General features: G+C 33.3%; 1 protein-coding gene across 3 annotated transcripts in view; it reads right to left on the bottom strand.

Moving 5' to 3' along the window:
* Positions 1–27,437, bottom strand: part of FARP1 (FERM, ARH/RhoGEF and pleckstrin domain protein 1) — a 308,923-nt gene that overhangs the window by 95,312 nt on the left and 186,174 nt on the right. For all 3 annotated transcript variants that reach the window (XM_031958582.1, XM_031958581.1, XM_023500517.2), the window contains exons 3-6: positions 19,684–19,788; positions 15,468–15,510; positions 12,671–12,749; positions 6,129–6,226 (exon numbers count right to left, since the gene is read on the bottom strand). In XM_031958582.1, coding sequence (XP_031814442.1) covers positions 6,129–6,226; positions 12,671–12,749; positions 15,468–15,510; positions 19,684–19,788 — 325 coding nt within the window. The remainder of the gene's footprint in view (positions 1–6,128; positions 6,227–12,670; positions 12,750–15,467; positions 15,511–19,683; positions 19,789–27,437) is intronic.

Genomic DNA, 27,437 nt, shown 5'->3' with positions numbered 1-27,437 from the left:
AAAAAGTTTGTTGCACCAAGGTGGGAATGCAACACTGTCCTGGTTCCAGCAATCCAGGAGCAGGCCTTGGGGCCTCCAAATCAATGGTAGCAGTGTTGGTTTCCAGACCTCTCAGCCCACAGACACCAAAGACAATTTAAAAGGTCAGTAGGAAATGTTTGTCACACTAGGGTATGAGGAGAGTGCCAGGAAACCAAGAACAGGCTTTGGGAGTCAGTGAGTATGAAAAAAATACTGTAACTCACTATTGATAAGAGAAATGTAAATTAAGACAATTTTGATGTCTATTAGATTGGCTAAAAGGCCAGAAAAGGAAAATGACAAATGTTGGAGAGAATGTGGGGAAAATTAGAAATTAATGCATTGTTAGTGGAATTGTGAACTGATTCAACCATTCTGGAGGGAGGGAGGGAGGGAAGGAAGGAGGGAAGGAAGTGAGGAAGGAAGGAAGGAAGTGAGGAAGGAAGGAAGGAAGTGGAGGAAGGAAGGAAGGAAGGAAGGAAGGAAGGAAGGAAGGAAGGAAGGAAGGAAGGAGGGAGGAGGGAGGGAAGGAGGGATGGAGGAAGGAAGGGAAGGAAGGGAGGAAGGGAAGGGAAGGGAGGAAGGGAAGGAGGAAGGGAGGGAAGGAAGGAAAGGAAGAGAGGGAGGGAAGGAAGGAAGGAAGGAAGGAAGGAAGGAAGGAAGGAAGGAAGGAAGGAAGGAGAGAGGGAAAGAAGGAAGGGAGGGAAGAAGAGAGAGAAAGAAGGAAGGGAGGGAAGGAGAGAGGGAAAGAAGGAAGGGAGGGAAGAAGAGAGGGAAAGAAGGAAGGAGGGAAAGAGAAGGGAAAAAAAAAAGGAAGGGGAAAGGAGAAAAAGGGGAAAGGGAGGGAGGAAGAGAGGGAGGGAGGGAAGGAAAGGAGGGAAGGAAGAAGGGAAGGAGGAAAGAAAGAAGGGAAGGAAGAAGGGAAGGAGGAAAGAAAGAAGGGAAGGAGAAAAGAAGAGAGGGAGGGAAGAAGGAAGGAAGGAAGGAAGGAAGGAAGGAAGGAAGGAAGGAAGGAAGGAAGGAAGGAAGGAAGGAAGGAAGGAAGGAAGGAAGGAAGGATTCAAATTTTGAAAGGAAAAAAAAAAACAAAGAAAGAGTCTTAGGGGACACCCAAAGTTAGGAGACAGAACATGAAGGGAGACTCAGCAAAAGAGAGTGAGAAGTTGTAGTCAGACAGATAGGAGGAGAATTAAGATCACAAAATTCCAAGAGGAAAGGCCAAATACTACAGAGTTCAAAAAGAATAATAGGTAAGAAAGGGCAGTTAGATTTTATAATTGAGAGATCAATAACACAAGAGAAAGATGAGAGAAGTTTTAGTTGAAATATGAGCTGTGAAATCCAAGCTGTGATGAGAAATGAATGACTGAATATAGAGGAAATGGAGGCAAAGAGTATAAAACAGGTTTTGCTATGAGTTGGCTTCGGAAGAAAGAAGAAATATAAGATGCTAGTTTGTGATAGGGAGTTAGATGTAGTATGAACTTTTGAAGAATAGGAAGACTTGGGCATTTGTATATAGCCAAGAAGAAAGTAGTGGAAATGGAGATAATGAAGATTAGGGAAAGGGAAAAGATAATTAAAGAGATATGCCAATAACTATAAAAAGAAATATGATCGAATACATAAATAAGAGGCTTCTGCCTTTAGGAGAAGGACCACAGCTACATGAAAGACTAGAATAAGAGAGAAGCCAAAGAATTATGAGAAGTAGAAAATTGTGGCAAATAATTTCTGTTTTTAACAGTAAAGCATGAATAAATTCCATCTAACAATCCAACAAATGGTAGAAACCCACTCTTCTTCAAGGAAATTATTCTGCTTTTAGATGGCTTTCTAATAGGACATTGCCCAAAATAAATTCAAAACCCAAACCAAGCCAATTTTTTAAAAGGAAATTTTAATCCCTCTTCTAAGTGACAATTCTTTTATACTTTAAAACAGATATCTCCTCCTCCTCACCAGTACCCAAAGCCTTCTAGTCTCCCTATTAAAAAAGTCCCTATTTATCCAACAAATTTCAAAGCCCTTCACTGTCATCTTCTAGATGCTCACCAGCTTAGCCGATAAAATGTTCTTTAATCAAATGGACATTATCTTTCTCAATGTAGCCCAAAATTATATCAGTAATTTTATTTATTTTTTTTTGGATTCTAGTTTCCCCCTTTTTTAACATACAGACTTATAGTATTTTTTCCAATTACACATAAAGACAATTTTCAACATTCACTTTTTGAAATATTTTGAGTTTCAAATTTTTGCCTTTCTCTTCCCTCATCTCCTAAATGGCAAACAATATGTCATAGGAAATAAATGTATAACATACATTAGTAATTTTAGCTATCATAACATATTGTTCTATTATCTCAGTCTACAATCCAAAAAAACTTCCATATCTTTTCCAAAGTCTAACTATGCTTATGGTAAGGTTTGGGTCAAACTGAAATACCTATGGGATATGCAGCTGGAAACAAACATTTTCATCATTAATTTTTTGTGAAGTTTGTCTTATAATAAATCCAGCCCAATGTTCTAGTTTGTCAAAACTTTTTAGATCTTCTACCTTTCAATGTTTTTGCTATTTGTTTCAATTTTTCTTATTTGCAAGTTTTGTAAATATCCATTTATGCTTTATTGAAGCCATTGATAAAGATATGAATTAGCATACAGATAAAAAAATGTTAGCCACAGATTCCTGGATCACTCCAATCTGAGGTGACTTTGAGACATCATTGAATAGTCTTTGAGCCCAGGTATTTCCCTATCTTTCAAAGCCAACTAACTGTATTAACTCTGTAGCCAACATTGCTTCATCTTTTCTACAAAAATAGCATGGAGAAACTTTGTCCCAAGTTTGTATAAAACGCAGGTACATTGTAGCTATAACATCCCCCTAGTTTACAAATCTAGTATCCCTGTTAAAATAAAAGAAAAATGATGTGAAAATAAACCTGTTCCTGATGAAAGCATGTTACCCCTCAGGTGTCATTGTGTTTTCTAGTGATATATTCTAGAATTTAGCCAAGACTCAAATTTAACTCAATGGCCTCTTCCTCAAGTACTACACAAATGTTAGCAACTCTTATTTACTCTTTCTGAAAAGTGAAGCATTTGTCTTTTCCAGTCCACCTAGAACTCATTTGATCTCTATAATCTTTCAATGATCACAGATGTTAATTCAGCAATTCAATTCAATTCAATTCAGCATTTATTAAGTAAATGTGATACTGGATGAGGCTCTGGTAATGCAAAGGAGAAAAATACTACTGTTTCCCTCCAGGACCATACAGTCTACATTCTATAGAGATGAGATACAATGTAAATGAAAGTAGATACAAAATACTTATAGAGGAATAATATTTTTAAAAGATAAAAGTATTTATAACTAGGGATGATGAAGGGAAAATCTTATGTAGGAGATAGCACCTCAGCTGTACTTTGAAAGGAACCAGAGATTAAATGAGGTAGGAATGGATTCCAGACATAGGAACCAGTTATGGAAAGGAATGGGGGAAACAAAATGAAATATCACATATAATTGGAATAATAGGCTGAATTGCCTGAAAAGGAGAATGTGTAAAACTGTATAATATGAAATAAAACTGGAAAATAGATAAGAGCTAGATTATAGGGGCTTTATATGCCAGGATGAGGATTTTGTGTTACATTCCAGAGACCAAAAAAAAAAAAAAAAAAAGGCATTTAAAATATCTGAGTGGAAGCATGGCACAGTTATAGCGTATAACAGAAATATCAATGTGTTAGCAATCACCTCTGCCAATTCTTTTAGGAGCCTGGGATGTAGTTCTGTGGGACTTGATCAATTGAATTCATCAAATGCAATAGGTGCTCTCTTATTATCTCTCCACTTATCCTAGATGGTAATTTTAGACCTGTCTTTTCTAATCCAAAAATTATTTTCTTTGACAGAGAAAAGAGTAGGAAAATAATAACTGAGCAGCTTTATTCCCCATATCATTGGTTATAATCATAACTTCACACACCAGGAATATCAGTCCAATTCTTTCCTAGATCCTTCTTTTCCTGATAATTTTAATTTTTTTAAAAATAGCTTTTTAGTGGTTTGGTTTGGTTTTTGTGGCCAAACTCAACTCATGATAAGCTTCATATTCTTTCTGGTAATCTTATGGGAACTAGGCCATATATTTGTAGGCACTCTCCACCTCTGCAGTAACGAATGGTACCTTACAATCTAAACCAACCAGATGAATGTTTGCTGGGGATTTTTTCCCTTTAAATTATTCAGTACTTCTGGAAATACAAAGGATGCCACCTTAAACTATATTTAAGCTATAGATTCTCAATGATAATAAAAGGATAAAAATGTATATTTTTTCATGACTAAGTGCTAAATATACAGAACTATAAGTACCTCAACTCCCAGATATAATTTCCTTCAGAGAACACAAGATTTGCAAGAGATTTTTAGTACCACATTGGATCCTTAGAAGATTAGTAAAGAGGGAAAAAAAGAGATTCTCTGGAGCTTTGTGAATTCTCTGGTTTCTTTATACACAGGTGAGTTTCATTATATTTAACAGTGCTTAGGAATTCTGTGTTAAAACAATGAAAAACATTTTAGATAGTTATTCCTCAGATGAATGAAATTCATGGAAGTCTTTCTAGAGCAGTAGAAAAAATAATTTAGAATATCTTTCCGAGGGAAAAAAAAAGTATGAAATCCATGTGGAAAGGGAAGAATATTCTTCTCCCTTTCCTACCAAACCATTACAAGCTCTCTTTTCTTCCAAAGAAAAAAATAGAAGAAAAAAAAAAGATGCTTCAGTAATTTTTCAAGAAGTTACTACTTAGTTAGGAAAGTCATGTTTTTAAACTTCATATTATATAGGAGGAGTGAGTAATAAATCATTTGAGTTGAGGGACTCCAAAACAGAAGGAAAGGAATAAACTTTATGCTAAAACATCCCCTGTTTCTATTACTATATATATATATATATATATATATATATATATATATATATATGATTGGCACATACAAGATGGAATAAATTTTCTTTTGAAACACAAAATATCACCAAATGTGAAACCATAAGTAATACAGAAAATCCCTGAGGTGACTGTTTGTTTGTTTTCATGACTGCCCTAAACAAAAAAAGAGAATGTACCTAGCACTCACTAAATACACTCAATGCCAAATAAATATTGACTGATTGACATGAAGTAAAAAGGCAATTTAAATGAACAGAAGTCAGCAACTGCCCAAGGACAAGATTAAGAAAAAGTTCTTTCAAATATCACATCTAATTGGTAAATACAATGAGTTTTTCATATCATTGACAAAGACATGACTCTCTAAAACCAAGGCAAGCTTCTTAATTTGGGCAAGTAATTTATATCTGGCAGTGCTGAACAGAGAATACTACATTTTATATAAAGGTAATCAAAAATGTTAAGATAAGACAACTTGGATCTTTTTTTGGTGAAGCTTAAATGCTTCACATTTGATTTTTATAGTGACGTTCCTAAAAACAGAAGGCATGCATTCCACTTCAAATACCTGTAATTTAAAGTCATCTGATTAAAAATAGTTCTAACAGACTAACAGTAGGAATGGGAATGGCTAGAATCTTATTTCTAACATTTCTAGATAAAGATTAATTTAAATACCTACCATCAGAAATCACTATCTCATGCTGTTATTGTAAGTGTCCTGTTTCACTTTAGTCAATATAAAATGAGAGGATGAATTGGTGGTATTTGCTTTAATAGTGATTATGACAAATAACTAAGAGCAATACTAAAAGAAGGACCCAGTCAAATAATACAAATAATTTGTCAATTTTCAAATATTTTTCTTAGAATTGTGGGGCATAGATTTAAAGAAATCAAAGAAACATCAGAATATAGATTTGAAATTTTAATGTTCATTTAATTTTACTTCATCCCATTAAAAGACATTTGTGATGCTCACAGTGATTGTCCATGTAGTTACACACACACACACACACACACACACACACACACACACCCTTATAGAGACCACGTAAGAAGAGCAAAAAAGAATACATGCCTAATTCCTGGATCTTTCCTCATGTAATTTTTAAAGGAAAAGAATTAAGACTTACATTGTACAATGTGTGAGATCAAAAGTGCAGCACTGGTTTCATTGCATGTTAGCCTGCCCTGAGCCAGGTCCTGCTTCACCTGCAGAGCAAACAGGTACCTACAATACAGATGGGAACACATGAATCAATCAAGCCCCGGGAAAGAGACACTAAGATTAGATGCTCCCTTGGCAACATGTCCTCCGCACAGTTGGAAAGAAAGCAAGGGAAAACAGTAAAAAAAAATTCTTGAACTTAAAGGCCAAACCAAAAACAAAGAATAATTTAGACTTGATATTTATTGTAATTGGATTCTACATATGAATAATGACAACAAAAGTATCTATCTTCCTTAAAAATCATAGCTTATACCTATATGCCTCTTTCATGATCCTTTCTCTAACAATAGATCTAACACTATCTGTGTGACCTTAGGAATCTCCTAAGAGCTCAATTTTTCTTTTTATAAAAGGAAGAGTTGGATTAGGTGGTCTCTGAAGTCAATTCCAATTCTAAAACCATGATACAGAATTATAATTTATCTCATTTGATCCTGATAAGCTATACAAAATTATTTTACATATCAAGTAACAGAAACTCCAAAATGTGAAAAAAAACTTTCACAAAATCAGGTAATTGGCAAATGACAGAGATAGGTCCAGTACTAGTATCACAGGGCTTACTTCCCAAGATGAAAACTAACAGAAATAAGCAAGATGCATGGTTATTCTCAAGGTTTCAGAGTCTGTTTCCATTGGCATTTGAGAGAAAATGGTGGTCAAAATTGTGGTGGTGATTTGACTCACCTGGTACATAATGTCTCCTTTTTCTTCTTCTGGGTATCTTATTGTTTCAGCCAGAATAAATTGTTTGGCAGCTGGTGGGGATGACTGACCCTTTCTCTATAAGAGATGCTTTTCCAGATGATGACATTGAGGGCCATACTGTCACTTCTAGGGATCTTACATTCACCTGTCATATTACCTATCTTACCATCACTAGTGGCTAGTCAGTAGTTTCTGCCCATGATAATGAGGAAGGTGAGCCTCTTCTCCATGATTTGTTCCCTCAGTAATTTCAAATAAAAACTTGAAATCATGTCTCCTAATGCCCACTGCTAAATGTGTCCCAAGGCCAATTTTAAGATTCAAGGGTAGTTCTTCAAAATTCTCCTATTATCAACATTTTACACAGATATACACATATAAATTCTGTTCAGGATTATATTAAGAAAGAAAATGAAGAAGCAAAAGAAATAGAATATGAACAAAGCAAACTCAGGAGTACATGTCGTACTATATAGTACAAAGACAAAGGGGAAGGAAGAGGAATACAATATAGTACAATATTTCTTTTTAGATAACATTTAAAAAAAAGATATCACCATTTTGATAAATTGAAATTCACATTACATGACCATTTTTTTCCAAATAAAAAAACAGAGGACCTTATTGTTCTAACAATCTTACATTTCAAATACTATAGCATTTATGTTGAAAACTATCTTTACATGTATCTGGAAAAGTAAAATATTATTTTAAAAAGTAATGAAAAAATATACATCTTATGTTTTTATAAATGTTGTTTGTCCATCATTTGTGAAGATGACCATAATATTAGAAAAGTGATACCATGACTTACAAGTAAATTGGATTTTTTTATTAAAGCTTTTTATTTTCAAAACATATGCATATAACATTGACCCTTGCAAAACTTTGCATTCCAATTTTTCCCCCTTCTCCCATCCCCTATGGCAAGTAATTCAATATCTATTAAACATGGTAAAATATATGTTAAATCCGATATATGCATACATATTTATACAATTATCTTGGAGCACAAGAAAAATCAGATCAAAAAGGAAAAAAAAATGAGAAAAAAAAATGCAAGCAAACAACAACAAAAAGTGTGAAAATGCTATGTTGTGATCCACTCAGTCCCCACAGTCCTCTCTCTGGGAATAGATGGCTTTCTTCATCACAAGATCATTGGAACTGGCCTCAATCATCTCATTGTTGAAGAGATCTGAATCCATTAGAATTGATCATCACATCATCTTGTTGTTGATGTGTATAAAGATCTCCTGGTTCTGCTCATTTCACTTGGCATAAGTTTCTGCAAGTCTTTCCAAGCCTCTCTGAAACCATCTTGCTGATTGTTTCTTATAGAACAACAATATTCCATAGCATTCATATACTATAATTTATTCAGCCATTCTCCAACTGATGGGCAGCTACTCAGTTTCCAGTTTCTTGCTATTGCAAAAATGGCTGCCACTAATATTTTTGCACATATGAGTAAGCAAATTGGATTTAAGTGAGAGAGGGCTGTACAAAATCACCAGCCTCACTTTTACAAATAAGTGATCAAGAAAAGAATATGGGGAGAATCACAGGCTTTGCTGATCTTTGGAAGTAGTCATTATGTAGGCTGTAAGTACTATCTGGTTTTGAAAGCATGCCTTTTTAGAGGACCAGGTGCCTTGTTTTAAAGAAAGCAATTTCCATTCTCTTCCCAGACCAATTTTTTTTGGACGATTTTTCTTGTTTGGTTTGGTTTGGTTTGGTTTGTGACACTGTAAGATTCTTTTTCAATGTAAAGTGGAAATCACTATTTTCTGTTTTAAAAGTACTATAGTGTTCTCCACAAATATACACTAAAACTCCAAAGTTTCCTTCTCTAAATGATTTTGAGTCTAAGATGGATGTCTGTTGGGTCTGGGTATAAATAGCTCACTGGTGATTGTCCTTCATTCTTGAAGGGGACCAAAGTGACAAAGTCAGAGTCAAAGTACATGTGTCTGACTGTGTCTGATCATATCAGTAGGAGCTCAGATTGCTCAGCCATAGGTGGGGCACTCTGGTCAATGCTGGCAATGGAGTGAGCAAACTGGAGAATACTACGGAGCTGTTGTAGGCTTCCTGGAGATTCCTGTTTTTCAAGAATCTGGCAGGTATCGCTCCCACTCTAATGCCAGTCTTCCAAAATCTTGATTGTGGGAATAAATATTCTCAATGAAACCCATGGTTCTAAAAAGATCACTAATATTTCCCATATAATTTGAAACGACTTAAGATACTAAAGAACAAAATCCTTAGGACTCTGAAGATTTTCCTTTGCTTATTCACCTACTTGTTGGTCTGACCCCTCCCTCCATCATTTTATATTAATTTTGAATATATCTCATAATTACCTGCCTGTGGATAATGGCTGCATTCCACTCTCTCACCCCAACAGAACAAAAAGTTCCTTAAGGATAGAGACTACCTCCCAATTGTATCCCTAATGTTTGGGAAATAAATATTGAATAAACATTTGCTGATTGATTTTGACACAATGAATGAGAACTCAGAACTGAATTCTTAGTAAGAACTGAATGGAAGGAACTGAATGGAAGGAACTTAGGAAGAACTGAATGGGTTTTTTTATTTGTATAATATCACATTATCCTGATGAATCATTCCAGATGACATGTCATTCTAGAAGAATTAAACCTTAAATATCAGGCTTGGGTGGTGATAACTCAGAATTGCCTTCTCTTCTTAATTTGAGTAGGAAAAATGGACTCTAACAGTCATAGTAACACTCATTTTGATACATTTCCTTTTAAAATTTCTATTTTAATTAGCTTTGCATGGAAGGCCTTATCTAATTTCTGAGCCTTTTTTTGCTATGTGTGTTGCACAGAAGAACTTCCTAACTTCTCTGTTTAGTTTGAAAAAACAACAGCAAACACTTGATTCTTCAATCTGTCAGCAAAGCTGCAACAGCCACTTCAAATAGTATCCGCCCCATTCACAAGTAAATTCATAGCCAGCTGGAGAGGAGATCAGTAACTGTTTTAAGGAAAATATGCTCCCTGTGACAGAAAGCAAGATACTTTGCACAAAGAAATCTGCCAAGGCTGGTCAACACAGAAGAAATGACTCAGCATTCCATAATGAGGGGAAAATGAGCTTTTAAAAATTAAAAAAAAAATGCAAATAGTTTTATATATCTATTTTTCCTGTTTTCCCTTTTAGACACTAGGGACCTATAGATTTTCAAGCATATGGAATGTGCTATTTAATAAAGATGAAGAAATTTTACTTTTTCATGTTTAATAGAAAAGTTCAACCCATTCCATTTTATATCTGTGTAAATGGGAAGTGTGACACAATTCTTGGATGACTGGAAGATTAGTGGCACAATTAGAAAAGTTCATATTCAGCTCAATTTTAATGCCTCCTTAGTTGTCTTATGTAGTTTATACTTAGGACACTGAAAGCACCATGAAATCCTCACAGTGAAAAAATAAGCTATGTCTTAATAGCTTTATGGTCTGATTTTGCTGATGTGGGAATCTGGCAGTGAACATTTTGAGAAATTGAGCAGAAGTTATTTACCTTATAACACCAGTTGGTTGTTGTCATCAAATTTTAATAGATCAGACATTTCAGATCAGTTTTATTTTACACTGTACTAGAAGAATTTTCTCATGAGAAATTTTTTTTCTTCTTAATGAGAGAACTGGAAGAAGGCAAACTTAATACCTTCAGTTTGAGAATGTAGAACTACAGATATTTATCTGTTCTGATAAAGAAGCTGGCACAATACTCACACAGTTTGGTTTGATGACAATAGGGTGTACAAAGTTGTAGAAACCAAGAAACTCTATAGGGGAAAAATAGAAAAAAGCCATTCACATTGAACAGGATTTTTCTCCTTTTCTCTCCCCAAAAAAGGAATGCTCAAACGTGACCATAAAAAAAGAATAATGGATGCCATATAATTTTTTCTCCCAAACCTCATAAACTGAGCCAAGAGTACAATGAAAAGTAAAGAAGGATCGTGGGAACTGGTAAAAACAAACCTACATCACAAAATGCTTTTTTTCACTCATTTGTGACAATACCTATCTCATCTACTCTGTGTATACCATATATATATATATTTTTTTTTTATATATACAGTTTTTCACTTGTAGTCCCTCCAGTAAAATGTAAGTCCCTTAAACATATGAGCAGCTTTTTGTCTTACTTTGTACCCTTGGTATTTAGTATAATGCCTGGCACACAGTAAGTGCTTAATAAATGCTTGCTGACTAACTCTTACAATATGTCGATAACAGCTATTTATTACAAGTCATATAATATCATCAAAGATAGTAAAATGTAGTTACAATGTAAGAAGGGATTAGTGGGAAGTTTCCCTCTAAAATGACCTGAGGCTGTCCAAAGAGTTACCCTCCAAACAATAACAATGATAAAAACTTATCATTTATATATAACATAATAAAGTTTTTGCAAATCTCTTGACGTACATTATCTCATCAGAGTACCACAAGAGGCCTACTGTCTTCTTCTAGTTTTAAAAAAAAAAATGAAGACACAAAAAGATACACTGATGTTCATACAGCTAATGAGTTTCTAAGGAAAGATTTGAACCCAAGTTTTCTGAAGTGGAATATACACCATAGTATTTGCTAAACCTTACCACCTCTCATCTGTATTGAGAGTTTTGTCAAAAGTCAAAACATCCCCAGAAGACAATTGTGAAGGCAAGCGTTTCAAGTCATGGATTTTGGCCCATTAATTATTGCCTTCTTTAGTCTTAAACTGATAAAATTCAATCAGGTGGTCACTTCTGTGTGTGTGTAAGGGGGAAGTGGGAGAGAGAAACACTTTGTTATTCATTCAGTAAACAATTCATTGATTGTGTAAATAATAGTCACTGTGAAGAATTAGAAAGAACTATATAAAACATGGTCCTGGCTCTAAAGTATCAAATGTCCTCCTGGCCAATGAGCTTCTTCATGTTCACACACCCTGAAAGATGCATGGACCAAATATTCCTACTCTTTGTTAATAAGTAGAAAAATAAATTTTTGAGAATATTGAAATTTAAGATAGCATCCCTCATCTCTAGTGATAAGAGCATATACTCTTTTTAAGACATCAATAGGTATCCTGTAAAACATAATGCAGACTAGACTAAACATTGGAGAAGAAAGTATTGATGGGTGGGAAGAGATCTATACTATCAAGAGTAATATGCATGTAGATGAAATCACAGATACCCTTAAAGCAGAATGAAACTTTTAAAAAGCAAGATTTGTGTTTTCCTCAAAGTAGGGAGTTTCCATGGAAGAAATGTCAATAATTCAAACTTTCTTTTCAATTTGATGGTCTCACAGAATTGTCAGCAGCACTGAGAGGGTAAATGAACTATTTACCATCACACAGCCAGTATATATCATAAGTGAGATTTAACTTATGTCTTTCTGTTTCAAGAGGCAAGATCTTAATTCACCATACTCCACATTTATTCTCATTAATACACATTAAAACTATAATAGTATTGAGATTACACTGGGACTTCAGAAATGAATTACAAAGATTGTTCTAACACATAATGAAAGAATGTCAACAAACATGTAAAACATCCCAAGTTTAATCACATTTAATTCACTTAAAATTCTTATATATCAAATAGTATGTTAAATATAAGAGCAAATGTTGGTTGGGTAAATACCATAAAAACAATACAATTGCCCCTAAAAGAATACCATTTAAAACACTAACCTTGTGAGTTCTTCTTGAAGTTGAGCATGGTCAGGTGGAAAGAATTTCACCACAAATTTAACCACAACATGCTTTGGCCCTAAAAGAAATGGAAAGGAAGTCACCTTTAAATTCTCTTCACAGTGTCTTGGTTTCCAAGTGAAAAAAGCTTCCAAAATGTCCCAGAAATGACTTGCAGATTGCTAATTCTATAAGATATATAATAGTTTTAAATAAAGAAAAAAAACATAGAAGGAAAATAGAAATAAATTATTTTAAATTTTTTCTGTTAAAAATAGATTTAAATAGTTCTTTCTTTTCTTACAAACTAAATTATCTATTAAAAGAACTTAGGGTGGGGCAGCTAAGTGGCACAGTGGATAGAGTACTAGCCCTGAAATCAGGACAACCTGAGTTCAAATCTGGTCTCATACCTTTAACACTTCCTAGCTGTGTGACCCTGGGCAAGTCATTTAACCCCAATTGCCTTAGCAAAAAAAAAAAAAAACTTAGGGTATTTAAACTGAACAAGAGAAGATAGGAAAGTGATATTCATTCCTGTCTTTAAATAACTTAATCTTTTATATTGCGTGTGTGGGAAGAAGGGAGGTAAAAAGAAGGGAGGGTATTTTCATTGTTTTACAAGGTCCCCAAGGGCAGAACCAGAACTATTGAGAAAATTGATTATGGAAGAGATTAAATAAACAAACTAATTAATTAATATGAAAGGAATTAATAAATAATAGATTTAAATTTTACATAACTTCACAAGTAGTTTCTTAATTATGAGTGGGGATAAGGAGAAAACCTAGAACTCAAAACTTTAACAAAAAAAAATGTAAAAAAATTATTTTGAATGTAATTGGGGAAAATATTTAAATAAATAAAAATAATTCCCCCCAAAAAAGATTTTAATATTCAGGCAAGTATATTAGAAAGAACATGCTACTGAAAAGTAAAACAGAGGGTGTTTTTATTCTCTGGATTTTGCCATAAAATAGCAAATGAATATATTGGATAAAACAGATCAACTTTTAGGGTTTTGTTGTATAAGCCATATGAAATCTCCCATCAGTTCCAAGATTTTAATTGTTGGAACCAAATTCACATATTAAAACATGTATCAGTGAATAAAATCTTCATATGAATTTTTCGATGGATATAAAAGTGGTAAAGATTTAGCCCTGCTTTCTTCTGATACAAGAGGCATGGCATTGGATTCTAATTTTCTGTGATCAATGCAGAATTTTAGACATATAAGACATATATTTAGATATAAGAAACAGAAGATAAAGCATCTTCACAAAAATTCGAAAACTAGAGACTCTAAATACAAAAATAAAATACTGTGGCAGTAATAAATTCATGAAAAGTTGAGCAGAGAGCTTTTCCAATCGATTTATGAAAATTAATTCAGAATATTTCAAATCAAAATATCTGAAATAGAGGGAGAAAACAAATATTCCTCAAAAGGGTTACTGCGATGCATATAATAAGGGCAAACTACTTTTGCAATGAAGGTATGTTGTAGTAGAGATTTTACTATGTGGAATTTCATGGAGGTTCATAAAAAAAAACTCATTTTTACAACACTAAAAAAGTGACCATTTCTATGTTATGTGAAAATACCATGTATTGATTACAACACTTGTAGAATGTAAACTTCCTTAAGACAAAGATTGATATGTTTTCTTTTTAATATTGCCCATGTGCAATAAGGGAATTGCTAAACAATACCAATAATTGTTATTTAAATGACCGTATTTCATTTTCTACATCTATAGCTTCTCCAATTAAATTTTGCAAAGTAAGAACTTAAATTATAAGAAAACACACAGCAGATATCATACCTATACTCTGTTGTGTTTCCTAAATATGTGCTTCTGTACATATAATCTCAGAGACATAAAGACAACCCCATAAATAACCATGTTCGGACCTGTCACTAACTCTGAATGCAGAGAAAAAAAAGAGTGGGAAGAAGTAAAAAACTTTTTTTTTCATATTCTCATATGCTCTGTATTTCTGTTGATCTCTCTCTTCCCTCCCTAGGAAGGAAGTTCTCCCTTCCCAGTTTCTGCCCTTCTCTCTCTCCCCACAACCCCCACATTCCATATCTCTCTGTCCACCTCTGTCTACTGCCCCTTTCTCTTCCCATCCGGTTCCTTCTCTTCTCTGTTCCCCTCCCTAACACAAAATTCAAATTCAATGAAAAGTATGAAGTTAAGCCTCCTCTCGGAGAGCTGCTTTCAATATAAAAATTAAAAAAGAAAACAGCAGCATAGGTTTATATATTTGATATTAAGAAAACATGAATTTAACTCTTCACACCTTAATTAATACCTATAAAACAGGTTTTTTTTTAAAAGATGAAATTTAGAGGTGGCAATAGTAGGTGAGAGCTAAAAAGTGATTCATGAATAATTCCCTTTCTCCTCCTCTAAGATACCAGTAATACATGCCAATAAACATGTGTGTATGTACTGTGTATGTGTGTGTGTGTGTGTGTGCACACACACACATGCTCATGCACAAGTAAAATTTCTGACTAAATTACTCTTTGGCTTAATGATATGTGCTAGTTACTAATCAAAGACATTTTTGATTTGCAAAGTCGAATTCTGATTGCTAACTTGTTACATTTAAAGCAGTATAATTTTCAAAGATCATAGCATTCTGGATGATGAAAGACAGAGACCAAAAAAACCTCCCCTCCCCCCGCAAAAAACCCAACTTCTAAGACTCTATATTTAACTATGTAAGAAGAAAGCTACTTCTAATTCAGCATTTACCAGCACTGTTAAATAGATATACTTACTTCTGATCTGTTTCACAATAGGTTTTAAAAGATCCAGCCATACCTAAAAAGCAAACAAAAAATAAAAAACAGATTGAGACATTAGCTCCTAATGAATAATTACAAACATTTTAAGATTGCTTAAATCTGTTGAAATTCAAAATATTTCTTCAGTGTATTTTAGACCGTCTGCTATTTAATTCTCTAGAACAAGATCTCTTGCATTGTCTAAAAAATGAAATAGAACGGAATAGAATAAACTAGTCTGTTACTTATAAGAAGGATCCTGAAAATCAAAACCTAGCCTGATCTCAGCAAGTGACTAACAGCAGAAGATGAATTTTTCTCTTTTCATTTGTGCTTCCTCTTTGCCAGCAATCAGAAAACATCAGTCTTGATTGTGAGCATCTCCTCCTGTCTCTCAAATAAACTAAAAGTACTAAAATGTGGACACCTTTCAAATATGAAAGACAGGGGAAATTATTGAAAACTGATTCAATTTACTTCTAAAGAGTAAATGCATTACTTTCCCCTCTTTACCAACATAAATTAATGTGGATTCCACTAATTTGGGTTGTGTGAATGTCAATTCAATTAACAAATATTCATCGGCACCTGCTCTTGGAAAAGCACTGTGCCAAACAGCAGAGATGCAAAAACAAAAATTATGTAGCCCCTCCTCTCAAGAAACATTCTCACTGGAGGGATACAACACGTTCACAGATAAGCAAATATAAGGTGATTAAAAGAAGATAATTATATGTATCGAGGAGCAGTAGCAGTGTAGTGAGTAGAGAGCTCACTTTGGAATCAGATAGACCTGGATTATTGTCTCTTTATATTTATTATCATGACCAAGGGTGAGCCACTTAATTTCTCAATATTACAGGTAACTCTAAAAAATTGTAAATTGAAGAAAAGTTTTTATCTGAATGAATAATGGGGATTTCTATATGGAAGAAAGCACAATACTGTCTGAAAAACAACTCTAAAAACCCTATGTATATACAAGGTTTCCCCTGATAAAATGAAAAGTCCTTGCTGGGGTTTTTGGATAAGCATTTTTGTGGTTCTACTAAAGGATAATTCATTACTAATTGAAAAAATCATGGAAGAAGTCTAAGCTTTGAAGAAATATAAAGATGTAAAGATTCTGATAGGTAAGGAAAAGAACCCTGAGGAAACAGTGTATTCAAGATATGGGGAAATATCTTGTGCAATGAAGGGGCAGATGGAATGTTAAATTCTAGGAGAAGCCACTAGTCCAGGCTGATGTGAATTGGGATGAAATTAATCTTTTCATCCCAGACTCTGAAGAACCAGACTCTGAAGAAATTGAGTTTATTATCAAATTAATATCACAATGTGACCAGATGCATTTATATTTAAAAGAAGTACCCTAAATTATAAACTATTAAGATAATAATACAATGACTTTTTATGTAACAGGATTTTACTATAATTATAAATTAATCTGATCTATTTGTTAAAACAAACTTGGCAAAATCCCTCTTCTCAGTAATTCTGTTAATGATTAATTTTTCACTTTATATACTTGGACATAATAAAAATGACTTTCCTTTAAAATACTCTCCTAATTCACTGATTCTATAATCTTTATTTCACAATTCATGCTAGCCTTTTTCCTTATTAGATCTAGATTGGTAAAATTTTATAATTAAATTAATCCTTACCACTTTTCCAGCTCTTTACCAATCCCCAGACCCAAGAAAAAGAAGGAAAGATAAAATGATAGTATTAAACTTCTTTTTGATTAGCTATATTGATGTTCCCATGCAATATAATCTTAAAATGGAAATAAAATTATTGTTAATCTCTGATACTTCATATTGCTTCTATACTTTCCACTTATCTATGCCAAAGAGGAGAGGTAGGGCATCCAAAGCCCTGTGTTAAATTCTCTTTTCTTACTCAGAATGGCAAGTCATTTAATATCTAAGAACCCCAAGAAAAGTCCCTAAATTTCTAAGCCACCTAATAGATGCAGAACTGCCCTGGGAAAGAGAGACTGTTCATGGACTCTTTGTATATAAATGAATTCACAGACATGTTCAGACCAAAAAGAAAAAAGCATTTTGCAAGCAATTCAGGACAAAGTAACTATATCTTGGCAACATTTCTAGTACTGTTTTTAAACAGCAATAACAACTCTTTTCAGTCTTTGGCATTTTTGTGAAAACCACCAAATATAAACACCAGTGTGAGCCAACCAGGCATGTGGTTTTGAAAAATACAGGTCTGGGCAACATAAAACAGAACTTAAAAAAAAAAATCTCCTTTTGCCCTCTCCATCAAATCAAATGCTGATGATGATTATCATTATAGAATCAGCATGGGTTTGTGATCTGAAAATTCTACCCTTTGACCAATCTTAAGTAAAGTTGATCATTTGAAAGTATAGTGATGGGAGGAAAGTGTGAGAACCCCAGTTCCCAACATTTATTTAATTTTAATTTATGCATAAAACAAGCATTTCCATAACATAGTACAATAAAAAGATGATTGTACATGAAATTTCAAAGTTATCATGAAAATTTCTTTTTTTCCTTCCTTCCTCCATGCCTCACACTAGAGAAAGCTACCATTAGACACAAATAAATGGAGAGAAAAAAAAAACATAATACCAGTATTTAAAATTTCTTGTTAATATTTCAGATAAACATTTAAGAAATAGCCATCTCTAGGGCAAGGGTGGAAGAGATGGAAGAAAATTGGGAAGGAAAGGTACATAATAACTTTATTATGGTCATGGAGAAAGTATAAAGAGATAGTTTCATAGAAATGACATATATTGGACTAAATCAGCTTCAAATACAGTCATTTTCTTGCTTACTTAGAAATAATAAAAATAGTAACCACAGTAACAACTCGGGTTTAGTTGAACAATTTAAATCCACTAACATAAATTTGATTATAAAAAGAAACAAAGATTCTGAACTTATCTTTTATTATCATTGTAATTCTCAAAGTTCACAATGTAGTCCCTTTCTCTTCTACCACAAAATATAAACCAATTAAGTCTTGGATTAGCACAAAATTATACATTTCTGACTATTTACATAAAATTCCAACAAGATATATTTTATTTTAAAAATAGGTTTCTATTGATTTTTTAAAAAATATATCAATAGGAGCAGCTAGGTGGCGCAGTGGATAGAGCACCAGATTTGAAGTCAGAAGGACCTGAGTTCAAATGTGACCTCAGACACTTAACACTTCCTAGCTGTATGACCCTGGGCAAATCCCTTAACCCCAGTTGCCGCAGCAAAAAAAAAAAAAAATAAAATAAAATAAAATAAAATATATAAAAAAAAATATATATATCCCTTTCCAACCTCATCCTATGTTTTGTTTTTTAAGAAAATAAAAGCAAGGGGGATAATGAGCATAACTGATTAATACATATGTGCAATATGTAACACTTGTGGCTCTCCTACTTCTACAAAAGGACAGAGCTGGAGTTCCATAACATTTAAAAGGAGAGGAATAGCAGGGTTAAAAATAATTATCTCATCCCAAATATAAACAGAGCAAAATCATATGTAGTTCCCGGACTAGGTAATATATCAGGTCACAAAACATATGAAGAATAGTTATGAGATAATGTCAAGATTGAACAGCAAAATTGAACATTTGAGATTTAAGGACTTTTAAACATTCCATATGCACAATTTAATAGAAGACATACTGTATTTAATAATTAAGAAAAAAAACTTCTTATAAGCTTGTCTAGTATAAGAATTCAAAATCCTAAAAATTAAAGCTTGATAAAGCCATAAATGATAGTTAAAAATTATCCTTCAATAGTATCAATATTTTATAATTCAAAGTGAATGGGAGAAGATCATAGCATAAAGAAAGCACATGATGATTACATGCTATGAAGGAAATATGATAGGTAGAGTCACAAAAGAAAGAGATTATTATGGCTGTATGCTTAGAGGGTGACGTAATATGAGTGTTTTTTTATTCTTCTAGCTTCCTGTTAGTATTCTGTTCTTTTCATATGAACCCTATGATTGTTATGGTAACTTCTGCCCATACCTTTTTGAATTCTTGTTAACTGGCATGTGACAGCAGTTTTTAAAAGCAAAAAGTAAATAAAAAAGCAAACGAAATAAAAATTGGATATGAAGAACAGGACACATGAGGATAGAAGTTAATTCCAAATCTGATAACTATAAACTAAATGAAGGATTAATATTACTCTACCTACCGTGATCTTTTTATGATCTGGAAACTCAAGGCCAAAGTAGTCTCCTTCAACTAAGTTTAGGTGGTTACAAACTGCATCCAACAACACCTTCCCTGGAGCTCTTTGCTGTGAAATAAAACAAGAAATTTCATCTTAGTGAAGATGACATAAACAACTCAAATAAATGAAAATGCAGTAACCATTTATTGGAGTGCAAGTGCCAATACTATTGGCAGAGTAGGAGTATAGATAGGCAGGAGAAGTACATTGGAATAATTCTTGTTCTCAAGTTTTTTAAAATCATACAATCTTGTTAGTCAATTTGCATTTATTAAGCACCTACTACCTACCAGGTTTTGTACTAAGTGCTGCAGATAAAAACAAAGGCAAAACAATCATTGTTCAGTCTAACAAACTCTAACATTTTCTTAATTTGAATCATAATCTAAATTAACAAGCTAAATGGACCTAATTGTGGTCTGCAGTCCTCTGGTAAGAATGAACTAATTTAGGAACTAATTAAATGTCCAATAGATGTATTTGGCAATAGCAATTAGGATCCTAGTGAATTTATAAAACAATTCACCTATTCTAATACATAAAGATATAATCAAGAAATATCTATGTGAAATAATATACTGATTTTCCCTCTTAAAGATCACTTGTACTCCTAGAATTCTTACCATATGCCCAAAATATACATCACATACACACACACACACACACACAAAAATATATATATCTCCATATTGTATTACAGGAGAGCCTCCAGGATATATAACAAAACAGAATGTCCTAGACACAGAAATACTGTCAGCTGTTTCCTAGCTATGTTAGCTAGCAAAAAATAAAGTCAGTCAGTAAGTCAATAAATATTTATTAAGTGTCTATTATGTGCTAGGCAATGTGTTAAGTACTGGGGATATAAAGAAGGCAAAAGACAGCAGTGAGCTACTTACCCCCACCACCCCAATGTTCACAGTTTAATAGATGAGACATTCAAAAAACTACATACAAGATAAATTATAAATAACCAAAAGGGGGAGGCTACTAGAATTAAATGTGATAAGGAAAGGCTTCCCCAAGAATGTTGGAATTTTAGCTGGAATTTTAATGAAGTCACGGAAACTTAGGTTGCTCATTCTTATTCCATCGCCATGCCCTAAATATGGAATTTTATTTTGATAAAACCTCCATTCTACCCAAATCATATAAGCCTTTTGTTCTAGGTCCTTAGAAGACTATATTGACTCCAAAATTCATGTGAAAGGCCTAAAAAAATAGACAATTATTTAGTCAATAGTCTCTTCTGCGTTTACTACAGCAAAATAAACAAATATAAGGATAGTGGTCTTTTAAATAGGATAAATAAAAAATTGTGTAACAGGATCTACACTATAGGTGTGTGTTTTTTTAGCTAAACAAACAGAAAAAGAACCCAAGATTTCTAATCCCTTGACAACACCACCAGACAATACTTCCTTTTGGAGGTAAATTACAGAATGACCAACCAATTTCCAGATCAATTGGCAAGCGCTCAAATTTCCCAAAGAATTCCTGGAACTAAGTGAACTTCATAAACCTGATCTGATCTGGCTTTGCAGAGTCTGGGAAATAAGCCTTACAAATTCAATACTCTAAGTCTGAATTGAGTACAAAACCCAAAATGCAATGAATACCTTTGTGGACCTGGCTTTATCCTAAATATTTTACAGGCAATATAAAAGAAGCTTAGTATAGTGCCTGGCACATAGTAGGTACTTAATAAATATTTGATTGCTATCAATGTTCTAAAATGAGTAGTTCTTTAAACATAAGCAATTTTGGAAATTTGTGAGAATGTTTCACTATTGTTAATTAGTGGTGAAATTTAAATCTATCAGTCTTATGTGTTTAAAATACTATTTATACTGTCTCAAAACTATGCAAGAATCACATGACTAAATATCTCTAAGAAATGATACATTCCTAATTGATTCTAGAAACTAATCAGAAAATGTAAAACCAGATAACTTTTTTCAAGAACACTCCAGACTTGCTTTAAGAAACAAAGAAAAAACTCTCCCAATGTGACAATATGATAACATTCCTTTAAAATCAATGTTTGTTGACTGACAGACTGACTCACAAAATGCCTAAAATTCAACACAGCTTCCTGTTTGTTAAATGCTTTCCATAGTTCAACAAGAGAGGCCCTCTACAACACTATCTCAAAAAATTAAATTTGAAAAAACCAAAACAAACAAAAAATGAATTTGTTTTTATGTGATTCTGATAAACAAACACATGTATATTGAGATTGTGTTTGTGAGCAAGAGAATACATCACACCACCACTGAGATTCCATTATAAGGATTTAAAATGGTAGTCACAGAATAACAAGTTTAATTCAATAATTATGTGCTGAATATTTCTCTACATGCTAATGGTACTATAATGGATGCCAAGGATTTTTAATTTAATTTTTCTACTTTTTCTACATCATATTGCTGAGCACAGTCTAAAACATGTTCAGATACTATCGTATCAAAATATCTTGGATCTTTAAGATTTTGTAAGATTACCTGGATATATCATTCCCACACAGGTGGATTAGATACTGAAAGGATTCTCCTAATAGAAGTAGGATGAAAGGACTCATCACTTCTAAGACAAGGAATCTCTGTTTCTTCCAGCAGGACAATTTTTTGTTCTTGCAATATAGCATTTAGCTAATTTATAAGAGCACTGCATCAAAATGCCAGGTCAATCATCTAAGCTTTCTGTCAACATCCTTTTCTTGATATGTCTGACAGAGTCCAAGATTATTTAATGTCTCTCCTACAAGAACAGATCATCTTGAACTTATCTGCACTATAAAATGTCTGAGAAGTTAAAGATATGAAAGCAAAAGAAACTTAACATTTGATATCTGTTTTGTCCAAAGTGCAATCTTTTCAAATGTAGGAGAGAAATTATAACCATGCAATAAGGGTCTAATGCATGTACAAATCCCATCAACTGATTTGGATAAAGCAATTTTTTTCACATGGGGCAATGAAACATTCTTCCAGGAGAAGGAAAAAACACAAGGAATGGAATGTTTGAAGTATGATACAAGTATAGAAATTCTGTTACTGACTCACTTAAATCCAATTCATATTCAAATTAAGATATCACTTTGTGATGTAACTGGCTCTCTTGTAAAACAAAGGACAAACAGCAGCAAGTGATTCTGCATGACTAACCCTGTATGGAGAAGCAAGCTTGTGAATTGATCAAAGGGATTTATCAATTTCAGATTCTTCCCAGGTACCTCTGGTATGGTAAGATTATATTATAAAAAGAAAAGCTAAGGGGACTTCTCCCCTCTGAGATCACAGACCTGTGAAAAGGCTTCTGAGTCTGTGAGCTCAAACTATCAGGAGGGTAATCCAGCATTCCAGTGTTCCACAGCTTGGATTCCAGAGCCACAGCTGCATAAGTGCCCAAAGAGACAACCTTTGGTGACTTAAGGCCCAAGGAAACAGATGAGAACATATCCAGACCAAGGAGGTGTAAGGAAGAAAATGCCCCTAAGGGGTACCTCGTAGGAGGATTTCCCCCTGCATATTCTATGTTTCCGTGATCCTAGATTGCTAGTTAAATGTTCCTTTATTTTCCTAGCTCTCCACCTCCTTGTATTTGTTCTTTCTATTCCATCTACTTGGATTTTTTTCCTCCTCTACATAAGTTGAAATTTTGCCCATCCTTAAAAGTTCAATTCAAATGACATTACCTCTCCATAAAGCCAAACCAACCCAAGAACAGATAATGACCTCCTACAACCTCAGATCAAAAACTCACAGGATGAAATTTAAAACTTGAAAGGATTTACAAGGTTATTTAGACCAATCCTCTCATTTTATAAATGGGGAAACTGAAGCTCATAGAGGTTAAGTGTACTTCTCCAAGGCTGTATAAGTATTAAATGGCAAAATCAGGATTCACCATTACATCTTTAGGAGATATATAATATTAATAATAATAATAATAACAACAACAAAAAAGTCTAGCTATTCTTCCTTGGAAATTCTGGGGAAGAGGAAGCATGAATTATTTGCTACTAAACCTCCTGCATTTCTGTATACCAAATAATATATTAGTGGTCTTTACTCTTCCCAGAAAAGATCAGGAATCTAAAAGCCAGCTGTGCAAAAAGGCACTTAATTTCAAATCATACATTCTAGGCACATTTTTCTATTGAAAGTTGACCAAATTATTTTAAAACTACAAGATTCATAATTCCAAAATGCTAAGGTAAACTATTGAGGTTTAAAGTAGGTATACTATATTTATCATTAAAAATAAGCACATAAAATTCTTAAAAGAAACTCAGCAATTGAATATTTAATAAAAATATTAAGATTAAATTTATTGTAAAATATTAATTTTTAAAAGCCAAACAAAAAATAACATGATTTTAAAATGTCTCCATTATTATTTGAATATGATACAGTATTTTTAGACTAAATAAAGGCATGATGTTAGTACAAAGAAAAGAAAACCAACCCTTATATTTTGAGCATGGTCTATTGAGATCAAATACACTTCTCTACCATTATTATAAGATCCTCACAGAATGAGATTGGCAAAATATGTCCACAAGCACAATAGAAACAACTACAATTATAATGCATAAATTTTAAAAATAATAATAGGATCATAAGTTGTACAAAAGAACCTTATATATAAATCATTTAGTTCTATTCCTCCCACTTTGCAAATGAGCAAACTGAGGTCCAGGGAAAAGTGAATACATAACAAAATTATTATTGCTGTTTTTCTTTTTCGGTAGCTCTTACTTGTAATGCAAATGATGTTTGAGTTTTAATATGGTAGAAAAACAAGTAGACTGATTTCAAACTATGGGTTCATAGTTTCTTAAGTTTTAATGGTCTATTCATATCATCCTATGAGACTAAATTTTAAAGGACTGGAATGACAAGAACAATGTAACAATTTTTGGAGAATGTCTAGCAAGTAAACTTTGAATTATACATTTCCACATTTAGCTACAAGTTCTGAAAATACTGAATCAAATTTGTCTCATTTGGCCACATTTTCAGTTCTTCCTATTTTCAAGTTATTTTGATTAAATAAAATCTCTTTCATCCCCTTCATCTTTAAGAGAATCAAAGCATAAATACTACTTCGGAAAGACATTGTATCAACCCTATTTTACCTATGAGGGCTAATGTGGACATAAAAAAGTGTAAGTGAATATATTTCCCCATTTATAAGTTAAGCATAGTCCAACAGATTTCCTGTGATATAATTGAAGATAAAATCTCTACAGATGATGCATGGCTATATTTATAAAACTTACATCTCCTGAAGTTTCTAATTGTGTGGGGAACTATTTTGGAATTCATTATTCATTCACTCACTCACTCACTCATTCATTCATTCATTCATTTAGATTTTTCTGGACAAGGTGAAAGAGGAAATTCTTTGCCTCAATTGCTACCTAACCTTAAGTAATCAATGAGTGCAGACTAAATCAAACTGAAGACCCTAGCTTAAAAAAGCCAAGGTCTCCCGATCATTATCAAATGCTCAAATAGAAATGCCAACTCATTTACATGGATATTCTTTCTAACAATATAGACTGCAACTCATCCATGTTTGCCCATCTAGCCCAAATACTCATCTATGTCCTTCCCTAATTTCAAACAAAGATGCATTCAACATCTTTACTTCCTCTTAACATTGTAATAAAACACTGTCCATCTGCCATTCCTTTCCTTATCCCATAATCAGCCTCCTTCTTTTTCCTTCTCTGATGGTGGCTTTTCCTCCAACTCTCTTCAAAGTTTTTCATTGATTTTCCTTTGCTTTCTGTGTTCTATTTTTTTTTTTTTTACTGTTTCTATGTTTCACAACCAACAACCAAAAAGTGCTTGTCAACATCTTTCACCTTAATACTGTTTATAAAAATTATTCAAAATTATTTGAATATGATAGAAAATTACTCCCATTTAACAACCCAGTTAAAACCTAATTATATAATTATAATTTATATAATTTATACAGTACTTTTAGCATTTACCAAAATACATAAATATTTTCATTTGATCTCAACAACAACCTTGTGCTACTTTTATTCCCATTTTACAGACAGGAAAACTGAGACTTATAGGAAGTTAATAAGGTCTTATATTTGGGTAACTGAAACAGGATTTGAATTCAGGTATTCCAGATTCCTAGCAAAGCTAGGTAGCACAGTAGGTAGAATGTGGGGACTAGCATCAGGAAGACATCTTCCTGAGTTCAAAGCTGGCCTTAGACACTAATTAGACAACTCCGGGTGAGTTACATAACCCTATTTGTCTCTGTTTCCTGATCTGTAAAATAGGTTGGAGAAGAAAATGTCATATCACTCCAATATCTGACAAAAATAACAATAAAAGCAAATCCAAATGGGATCACAAAGAACCAGATATGAATGAAGCAAATGAAAAATAACGACTTGTAGAAGTAAAGTCCAGCCCTTTATTCTGTAGACTACCTAATTGTCCCAATATCTCCTTATTGGGAGATGTAACAGGGAGATGTAAGTTGGTCAAAGGTATATATCACTGTTATGGAAGAGATCCAACTCAGAGTTGAAGTTGAAGGAGATTTGTAGATGATGAAGCCCCCCCAGATATCTTTGTTTGTAGGTGACATCATCTGTGTTCTCAAGGGTTTATAACCACTCAAAAAAGTTTGACTTGATCTTCCACAATAGAAATACCAAGTTGAATAACATTTATTGCCCATAGTTTGACATGCAATTAGGTGGACAAACAGCTTGTCCTTTGGTATGGGTAGCTGGGACAAAGTTCAAACACACAATGAATCAGGCCCAGAATTACACAGGAGGAGATTGGATCTGATTGCCTTCAAAAAACTGAAATGTAACTTTAATAACGAGAAGCTTCTCACAGAAATAAAGTCCTATCTTTTAAAAAATGACATTTAATTATATATACAAATCAGTACATAAATATATCTTCTTCCTGGAGTTCTTAAGGTATTATGAGTTCTTTTTCCCTTGTGGGTTTCCCTTCAGGTTCACTTTAACATCACCCACCTAAATTTAAATGTTAGTGGGAAGGAGAGGAATTTAAACTCTACCATGTGATTGGTCCCATCCTTATTAAAAACCCTTGGCTTCTATCCCTCCACTTTGCCTATACTGGATTATATGGCAGTTCTGAAATGGAAGGCAGAAGAAATTACTTCATTATCCACTTAGGTATAGTTTCAAATAATGTGGCACAGTTATGGACACTTGGGAACTCCTATAACAAATTGAACAATTTCATTAGAAACAAGCAAAAATTGATCTTTTTTGAGAATAGGATTCAAGTTTGGCTTATCTTTTTGAGTCTAACAAACAAATAAATGTGGCAAGAACTTCAATGAAATATTTTTAAAAATAATCTCAGTAGATATCCAGTGCACATAGGACAAATAACTGGCATTTCTTTTGAGCACACCTGTACATATAGAAAACAAAGGGTATCCTCATTGCTTCATTTTTTTTCCTATCCTGAGTGCCTGCTACAAATACTGGTATATGGGAGCCATCTAATAAGTACTCCTTGAATTAAATCACCAGCCGTGCCATTTTCAATAACAAAGAACTGATGAGGACAGGATAGCAATCCCAACTTTGAAATAAAAAGCAGTTTTATTTAGGAGAAGAGGTGACTGACAAAATAAGAGGTAAAATAGGCACCAAGAGTGATATGAAAGAATTGGGAGAA

The sequence above is a fragment of the Sarcophilus harrisii genome, chromosome 3 (assembly GCF_902635505.1).
Source record: "Sarcophilus harrisii chromosome 3, mSarHar1.11, whole genome shotgun sequence".
In the NCBI taxonomy this organism is placed as follows: domain Eukaryota; kingdom Metazoa; phylum Chordata; class Mammalia; order Dasyuromorphia; family Dasyuridae; genus Sarcophilus; species Sarcophilus harrisii.
This window is presented reverse-complemented; position numbering and strand designations above follow the sequence as displayed.